This window comes from Eleutherodactylus coqui, chromosome 13, assembly GCF_035609145.1.
Source record: "Eleutherodactylus coqui strain aEleCoq1 chromosome 13, aEleCoq1.hap1, whole genome shotgun sequence".
Taxonomy (NCBI): domain Eukaryota; kingdom Metazoa; phylum Chordata; class Amphibia; order Anura; family Eleutherodactylidae; genus Eleutherodactylus; species Eleutherodactylus coqui.
Window position 1 is genome coordinate 10,206,634 of NC_089849.1, and position 10,038 is coordinate 10,216,671.

Genomic DNA, 10,038 nt, shown 5'->3' on the forward strand with positions numbered 1-10,038 from the left:
TTGTGATTAGAGGAATGAAAAATCTCCATTTTATGGTTCATTCCACGACGGAGAAGCAATTATTTATGTTTTTTTCATTAACACGATTGTTACGTTTACTTAGTGCTACAAAGAGCGCCTTCCCCACCAAGTTATAAAAACCCATTACTACATTTATTGAGCTAAAACCCACAAAATTAAACCAGCGACAATTCTACTTTTTCAACCGCTGCGTTTCCGGCAATTAGACAAAAGAATAATGTCCGGCAGATAGCGGTGTTCACGGGATTCCAGCAGATTGCGCTACTTCTGTGACCCCTCCCACTGCTTCTGTGTGTTTATCTATCCCTAAGATATTAGCCGGTAAATAACTAATTAATGGTAAAAGCTTATACACCGTGAGGAAGTGCGTCTACCACCGCTGTACAGGGAAATCATGGAGGGGGAGCAACGGAGCATTAAAGCAGGTTTTACATAGAGAGAGATAGTACATGGGGGGGCAGTATTATAGTAGGTATATTCTTGTACAGGGGGGGCAGTATTATAGTAGGTATATTCTTGTACATGGGGGGCAGTATTATAGTAGGTATATTCTTGTACATAGGGGGCAGTATTATAGTAGGTATATTCTTGTACATAGGGGGCAGTATTATAGTAGGTATATTCTTGTACATAGGGGGCAGTATTATAGTAGGTATATTCTTGTACATAGGGGGGCAGTATTATAGTAGGTATATTCTTGTACATGGGGGGCAGTATTATAGTAGGTATATTCTTGTACATAGGGGGCAGTATTATAGTAGGTATATTCTTGTACATAGGGGGCAGTATTATAGTAGGTATATTCTTGTACATAGGGGGCAGTATTATAGTAGGTATATTCTTGTACATAGGGGGCAGTATTATAGTAGGTATATTCTTGTACATAGGGGGCAGTATTATAGTAGGTATATTCTTGTACATAGGGGGCAGTATTATAGTAGGTATATTCTTGTACATAGGGGGCAGTATTATAGTAGGTATATTCTTGTACATAGGGGGCAGTATTATAGTAGGTATATTCTTGTACATAGGGGGCAGTATTATAGTAGGTATATTCTTGTACATAGGGGGCAGTATTATAGTAGGTATATTCTTGTACATAGGGGGCAGTATTATAGTAGGTATATTCTTGTACATAGGGGGCAGTATTATAGTAGGTATATTCTTGTACATAGGGGGCAGTATTATAGTAGGTATATTCTTGTACATAGGGGGCAGTATTATAGTAGGTATATTCTTGTACATAGGGGGCAGTATTATAGTAGGTATATTCTTGTACATAGGGGGCAGTATTATAGTAGGTATATTCTTGTACATAGGGGGCAGTATTATAGTAGGTATATTCTTGTACATAGGGGGCAGTATTATAGTAGGTATATTCTTGTACATAGGGGGCAGTATTATAGTAGGTATATTCTTGTACATAGGGGGCAGTATTATAGTAGGTATATTCTTGTACATAGGGGGCAGTATTATAGTAGGTATATTCTTGTACATAGGGGGCAGTATTATAGTAGTTATATTCTTGTACATAGGGGGCAGTATTATAGTAGTTATATTCTTGTACATAGGGGGCAGTATTATAGTAGTTATATTCTTGTACATAGGGGGCAGTATTATAGTAGTTATATGCTTGTACATAGGGGGCAGTATTATAGTAGTTATATGCTTGTACATAGGGGGCAGTATTATAGTAGTTATATGCTTGTACATACGGGGCAGTATTATAGTAGTTATATTCTTGTACATAGGGGGCAGTATTATAGTAGTTATATTCTTGTACATAGGGGGCAGTATTATAGTAGTTATATTCTTGTACATAGGGGGCAGTATTATAGTAGTTATATTCTTGCATATAGGGGCAGTATTATAGTAGTTCTAGTCTTGTACATAGGGGGCAGTATTATAGTAGTAGTATTCTTGTATATAGGGGGCAGCATTATAGTAGTTATGCGCAAAGGTTGAAGTCTACATTTCTACAAAGCACAACACGGGGAATGAATTTATTAGAAGAGTACATGGCCGATTTTGCCTTGTAAGTGAAAACCAAAGCATTTATAGGAAAACCTTGTGGACACATTTCTGACCATAACTGGCACTCGGATCTATAGCTTAAATACTGTCAGTAAGCCGCAGCAGGATATGAGGTGACCACACAGATGCCTTCATGTACAAAGCACAAGACAATGGATTTAAAGGGCCAGGAACTTTAAATTCAACAGCTCATGCTGGTGCGTTATAAGTGGAGCAGCTGATATCAGTCACATGTGATATATGTGGTTCCCAGCACTGGAGATATGTGATACAAGTAGTCATCGTGGGAGGTTTCTACACTTCCTGTTTCTCTCCCTTTTGTAACATACTACTGTTGATCCTCTCCAACCTAGAATGGATGATAACAGGGGACAACAGTACAGTATTAATAGTCTGTCATGGAGGACAGATGGAAATATTGTGCTTCAGACATTGTTACTAGCCCAGACTATCTGAGTACCATGCATTTTATGTTACTATGGGGGTGGATAGATTAAAGGGGTTGTCTAGATTCAATCTGTAGAATAAGGCATCAATAGATCAGCGGGGTCCACCATCTGGGACCCCCACCAATCAACTGTTTTTGTGAACTGGGCTGATTTCTGCAGGGAGCTGACAGCTCTGTCCTCTGCAGTGGCCAGGTGTGGTATTTCAAACAAAGTTCCCATTTACTTCTATGGAAGCTGTACCTGTAATACCAAACCTGGCCACTGTAGAGGACAGAGCTGTCTGCTCCCTGCAGAAATCGGCTTAGTCAGGCCAATGATGTTGTGCACTAACAGCTGATCAGAGCGGGTCCTGGATGGTGGACCTTCGCCAGTGAACTATTGATGGGCCAGCCGTCAACAGTTTACAACTGGACAACCCCTTTAATAGTTGCCAAATCCAATATTTCCCAGAGTGAAGTTCTAGGGGGGTCATCTAAAATAGAAAAACTATAAATAATAGTAAGAGGTGATAACCCCACCCCATTCCCCCTAGAACTGCTTATTCTGGTACCAGAGTACAATGCCAGAAATACAGTGAAGACTGACACACTCCTATATATGGCGGCAGAAAACAGAGGAGAACGGGGCTGATAGAAGTCAACATATGAATTGAGATTTGTAGTTTATTTAGGGGAACCCCTCTAGACACCCAGCAAACTTTGTGGTTACCGAGATTGGATTTTGCGGGGTAGGGCGTTAGTAAATGGTACAGCCATAGGATTTTTGCAGCTTAAGTCCTTTAAATCATTGCGCAGCTCTGAGCGGGGTCATGGCGGGCGGGTATGTGCGGCACGTCTGTTTCCTTGCAGGCAGCGGCCAGGTTAGCAGGATGCAGTAACTACAGGTGACATAACACCACAAGCTGCTGGGGCTTTGGGAACATATGTGCAGAGCTCAGATCCGGCCTGCGAGACGCTCTTTCATTTTTTTCTCGCTTCGCTCGTGATGTTCCAAATTCTGTTCTTTAACTGTTAAAATTAGATTTGCAGAACAGACAGCAGATCTCCGCATCCGAGAGGACGCAACGAGGAGAGCATCCGGCGCTGCCAGGGCTCGCTGCCTGCGCAACAAACCCAACCAAGTGGGGGCTGCCAGGGGGGCAGCAGGTAATAGGGCCATATAGTGCACTTAAAGGGGCAGTAAGCCTGCAGCTTATAGTGGTGCGGATGAGATCAGTCACATATCAAGTGTCTCAGCGCTGGAGAAGGAAAGTAGTGATCATGCAGGAGGTCTATTCTCACCCATTGAGCAACACTGCTTGGCCTCTCCCGGCTGATAACAGGGAGCAATAGTCTGTACTCCTCACCTTATAGGCAGCTTTTCGTGGCGGATAACAGGAAGCAATAGTGGGTATTCCCTATCCTACAGTCAACCTTTCTTGACCGACAACAGGGAGCAATAGTCCATACTCATTACTCCCTGTTATCAGCCAGAAAGAGGAGTACTACTGCTCCCTGTTATCAGTCAAAAAAGGCTGCCTGTAAGGTAAGGAGCACCAACTATTGCTCTCTGTTATCAGCCAGACAAGTATAGCCTAAAACAGGGAATGCAATCTATTGCTCACTTTTATCAGCCATTTCACGTTTGGGGATATAGAGATGGTAGGGAAGACAATATAAGCGAATGCTCCCTGTTATCAGCCAGGAAAGGCTACCTGTAGGGCAAAAACACTACCCCCTGTCCTACAGGAGCCTTTCCAGGCTGATAAGCAGGAGCAATAGCTTATACTACCCGTAATACCGATTGCATCTCCCCAGCTGGAAGTGGCTGAAAACAGTGAGCAATAGATTGCATTTCCTGTTCTAAATAAGCCCCTCTTGGCTGATATAGGTAATAAAGGTAGTATATTCCAGTTAAGTAGTTGAAATGACTGACAACAGTTAGCAATAGAGCTCTACTCCTTCCCCAGCCTGCAATGGCTGATAACAGGGAGTAATAGATTATATTCAATTGCCCTAGGAATCACATCTATAGGTTATGGTATATATGAATTCATGGCAACAACCATACAAAAGAAAAAAAAAAAACCTTCTGGGATAAAAAAAAAACGGATCTTCGCTGGCGAGAAATATCAGTTGTCGCCATGGCATGAATTGTTGCGTCCTTGACCAGTTTGGCTGTGGACGGACTGCTCTGATGGATAAGTGCCCACCCAAGGCTAGAGTGGTGCAGTGGGTAAGTGCCCACCCCAGGCTAGAAGAAAGGGATAGATGGGGCTGCCAATAACATTATGCTATTGTTCAACTTTGTAACAATACATCTTGTTATCCCAAGAGGTTCTGCAGCAGCAGCTGGGCTGAGCTGCCAGGGAGCACCCCGACAGGTTCTGCGCAGAACGAGCTCACACTGTCTGATTATTTGCCCCCAGACGAGAAGAAAAAAAAACAAAACCAGACAGACGTCTGCAAGATGCTGCTGTCCTGTACGATCGGGGCAAAGGAATCAAACGCGATGAGTTAACGCCGCAACCGACATCCAATGTGACAGCGAAGGGCAGCGTCTGGAGGAAACTTATCTGCGCCACAGATGGGCATTGCCCACATTCATGGCATGATTTTGCTACATTATCTCAGATGCTTTTAACGGGTCGGATTGACTTTTGCGCCACGGTTACGGATGGGTTAACGGTTCCGTCCACGGTCGCCATCCCTACAACTTCAGCGCCTGTTATGACCAGTTCCCTGGCTCTTCAATCCTACGCATATATTTATTAAAAGGTCCGTGAAATAAATTCACCGCAAACCGCGATTTCACGCTCGCTCTTGAGAGCGGAGGCTGAAAGGAAGATTAGGGAAGGCGAAATTTCCCTAAAGATGTTTTTTTTTCTTCTTTTTTCGGAGAGACTAAAAACTCAATCCTCTAATTGCCCGGGGGGTCAGCGCCACTGAATGTAACTTCATAGGGAACGCGTTCCGCGGCTTTAGGACACGGTAACAATGTCTCTGGCGCAGGTGTCAGACTGGCAGGATGATTATACCAGTACGGCTGGGCGCTATGTGGCGGACGCCACGCTTATCGGAACGGCAGAGTTGATGACTTTTGACAATTTTCTTGTCTTAATGACCTTGACGGGGATAAAGGAAGGGGGGTGTGAGGACTTATGCAACGCTCTACACCGCAACACGGGTGACAAATTTAATAAGAATTAACACATAAAGAAGCGCCAGAGATCACATTAACCCCTTACTGGCACCACAGCTGTGTCGGCACGGATGTAGCAGAGCTGAGTTTGTCACGTCTGGGCAGTCTATTATCTCTATGGGTACAGATAATGCAGCAGGTTTAGCTACAGTCCTATGAACCACATCATGGTGGCAGATAGAGTTGTGCCAGATGACAACTTCAGCTCTGCTGTGTCATTATTGGAAATTAACACGGCGCTCTTGGAAGTCATCTTACACCGATAGGCAGAGAAACTGGCATCCTGGTCCGAGCGTCACAGTGACACTAGATGGTGAACCGACGGTTCGATTCAACACTTTTGCGCTACGATTATAGTTACGAATGGGTTATATGGTGTTTATTATATTTTTTAAAAAACGGTCTGCGTAGATTATATTAAACCTACTCTGGTTGTCATGGCGACGTTTCACTTAGACGGTGGGTAGGGGGGCACCTATGGCTGAATTGAAGAACTGATGCATGAGGTATAACCCTATAGACACAGATGTAGCAGAGCTGAATTGGTTATAACCTTGGCTTTTTGTGCACCGAGTGAGGATCATCTAGATGGTTTGTCTGCAGTCCTATGTAAGACCCCAGACAGTGCATTTTGGAATTAGAATGAGTAGTACCAAGTGACAAACCCAGTTTTGCTACATCTCCATATGTACATTACAGACGCCAATTTGGGGACGGTCACACACAGACTAGTCACATCTAGTGACAGAGGATGCAGCGCTGCAAAACTCAGCCTGTAATGGCGACATTAATCTATGAAGCCTAAAAGATACACCAGGAAACAGATTCCAAAGAAATCAGTCCCCAAAAGAGGATAGAAAGCGGGAGCTGCAGACGCAAGACTTCACCTGGGGGGAAACTGATGGCATCTTCTGCTTACAGAGCGTCTGCCGCAAGTAATTACCCTCCGTATACTGACTCATATTCCTTGGCTCCATCCTACAGTCATCACTGAGTCAACGGACATCAGACCTCAGACAGACCGCGACAGGGACGGCGCGCTGCGTGATCCGCCAATGAAAAATGCATCTGGAATGTTATATACAGAGAGAGGGGCATCCATACACACATGGACACCTATATACAGACAGGGACACCTATATACACACATATAGAGATGACCACACACACACAGAGGGACATGTATATACACATACGTATATGGAGACAGGGACACCTATACACACAGATCCATACATGTATATTTACATAGAGGCAAGAACACCTATATGCATCCTTGTACATCTACATGTAGAGACAGGGACACCTATACCCACTTCTATGTATCATACCTACATATACATAGTTGCATAACTCCATCTATATATGCAGTCATATTATATTTCTATAGCTAGAGAGAGATTGTAGAACACAAGTAAACCACCTATGGTCTATAGGACTACTACATCCATGAGGACAACGACCCTGATCATCCACTCCGCTGGGGTAAAATAGGTCTCATATATATATATATATATAGGCATCACTCTAAATCAGGGTCCTCCAGCCTTCACCTCATACAACACCCCAGATGACCCTGTAAGACTCAGTTCTGTCTCATATTCTATAGGTTGCAATTATATCACCTATAACACGCTTCACATAATTCTGTTAGTCTGAAAAGGATGCATCTAACAGAGCCGTGCGATACACAAAAAACAAACAACCCTAAAGTGGGAGAATAATGGAATTCTATAACGTCTCCTTAAATACACTGTGCTGCTGTGGAGACCGATGCATTGGTTGCTGCAGACACTGCTGGCTGCTCATGTGTCTGCTTTCCTCCTGGGATGCCCCCTCTACCTCCCAAATTTTTTGGTGCAGTCACCATAATCCCTCTTAGACTTCAGTGCAGGGACATTAAATCCAGGCTGCAGCTATAGGAAACATCTCGCCTCACGCTATTAAAACTTACGCAGTAAATTCCCTGCTTCCTGGGAGAACTCATAAAAACATTCAGCGAGCCCCTATTTTATTTGAAGTTTTTCTGTGCGTCGGGGGCTTGTGCGGTCAGAGTCACCCCTGGGGTGCAGAAATTCTTCCACTGCATTCCAGGCACTATGGAAAAGGTGATTAATCCCACTTTATGGAAGAGTTTCTGCGCAAAATTACAAAAAAAAACCAAAAAAACTTTTGGAGACGTTTCAGTGTCGCAGACTCTCTGGTGGCTGAGGTCACTGGGGGGGAGGGGTGGGGGATAGCAATATGGGGGTGAAAGACCCATAGTCAGCAACTGGAGGGTGGAAAGAAAGTTAGCAAGTTTAGAAAGAGGGTCTAGAGGGCTGAGAACAGGGTCTACAGGGCTGTGACGGAGGTCTGAAGAGCTATTCCGGGAGGTCTACAAAAGCTGTAGGGCATTGAATGGGGGTCTACAAGGTTCTGGAAAAAGTCTACAAAGCTGTTGGGGTCTGGAAGGGGATACAGAGCTTTGAATGGAGTCTACAGGGCTGTGGAAGATGTTTATAAGACTGCTGGGGTCTGGAGAGATTCTGCAGGGCTGTGGGAGAGCTCTACAAAGCAGCTGGGGCTGGAGGGGTTCTGCAAAAATTTAAGGGGGGGGGGGATCTACAGGGTAGAGGTCTACAAAGCTGCTTGGGTCTGGAGGGGTTCTGCAGGGCTTTGAATAGGGGTCCATAGGGATGCTGGGTTCTGGAGAATTTCTGCAAGGCTTTGAATGGGGCTAACAGAGCTGCTGGGGTCTGGAGAATTTCTACAGGGGTTTAAGTGGGAGTCTACAATGCTGCCAGGGTGTGAAAACAGTTCAATAGGGCTTTACATGGGGGTCTACAGAGCTGTGGAAGAGCTCAAAAGGTGTACGAGTATGTAAAGGGTCTACAGGGTAGTAGGACTGACTGGGGGTGCGGAGGGATGTCTACGGGGGTATTGAGAAGATCTAAAGAGTTGTAGGGCTGTACATAACTCCTGTAATAAAACAGACATCCCCTCAGCCAGGAAAGAGTTACATTAAGGAGGGCGGGTGGGGGTTAAACCTATACCAGCTACAGGCAAACAAAAAAAAAAAAAAGGCAACATCCCCCAACTAGACTCAAAAAAAAAAAAAAAAAACTCAACAAGATGACAGTGACAACCCTGCTCCATGGAAGAGGTTTAGGTGCAGAGTACACTGGAGGCATTCATGGCAATAACATGGAAACATAAAAATAAAGTAGGTAGCTTAAAGGGACACGAAGCCTGGAACATCAGAAGAGGGGGGCACTTCTGGGTGACAGAAGAGGAAACAGTTTCCCCACTGCAAAACAGTCACAAGACAATAGCTACAATGTATCCAGAAAAACATAACAAAAACTGCAACAATGTAACAATAATAAACAGCAGAGAGAGCAGAGGGGACAGCAGAGGCTGCAGAGCCTCCCCCCTCCTATATACATAATGTACAGCCAACTCCAGGAAAAGTTTCTGTAGAGGCAGCACAAGTGCCAAGAAGCTGCCAACTGACTCCTCAGACCCCTCCACCCCCACCCACAGAGAGGAAGACAGGGGGTACTCACTGATCTCCATGCTTTGGAACAAGGACCTCTTGCAGTTGCAGGAGCAGGAGACATTGGACTGGATGGCAGAGCTGGTGCTGTTCAGACCCATCAAGTCATACATTAAAGAAGAGGAACTCCTTGAGGAAGAGGCACAGAGTCACTGGGTGCCACAGGGCTCAGGGTGCTGCTGCTGGAACATCGCAGACAGGGCAGGGGGGGAGGAGGGGGCTGCTGATGAGGGGGCTGCAGAGTTACTTTGTTGCAGCAGTCCCAGCTTCTGTCATCTACACTGGGACTGGAGGAGGAGAGTGTGAGCTCAGAAGACAAGTCCACAGCTTCACTCCCAGCAGCCGGCTGTGTAAGGAGCACTCAGAGAGTCCCAGTCCTTCCTTCCCCCTCCTCAAGTCCAAGGAGATTGCCTTACAGCCGGATCCAACCCCAGGCAGCCAGACGGGCCGTGACGTCAGCGCCAGACTGGGACTGCCCTTCACTGTAGGGGAGGGGGGGAGTGAGTGACAGGGGGAGCAGCCAGTCATCAGCAGCAGGAGGAGGGAGCAGCTCTTAAAGGGGAAGCTGCCTGTAAAATCCCAGACTGTCCAATAGAGGGAGAATAACGACAGAGTAAAACATAACTACACTGGTGGAAACGGAAAGTGTTACACCCAGACAGAGTTACAGAAAATTGTTGCAACTTGGATGAAAGTGTCCGTGTATGAAGATACTGAATTATTAAAAATGGGATGAGGTCCGTGTATTAGTCCGCAAGTTATGGGCCCTTTGTTATGCAAAACGCCATATTGTTCTACATTCTAAGTTGTACAGTG

General features: G+C 45.1%; 1 protein-coding gene across 1 annotated transcript in view; it reads right to left on the reverse strand.

Annotated features, from left to right (window-relative positions):
• The window catches only part of PMEPA1 (prostate transmembrane protein, androgen induced 1), a 47,812-nt gene extending 38,168 nt beyond the window's left edge, over window positions 1-9,644 (reverse strand). Inside the window, exon 1 of the mRNA XM_066588123.1 lies at window positions 9,233-9,644. Within this exon, the coding sequence (XP_066444220.1) occupies window positions 9,233-9,335 (103 nt within the window). The 5' untranslated portion in view covers window positions 9,336-9,644. The remainder of the gene's footprint in view (window positions 1-9,232) is intronic.
• Window positions 9,645-10,038: the final 394 nt, after the last annotated feature.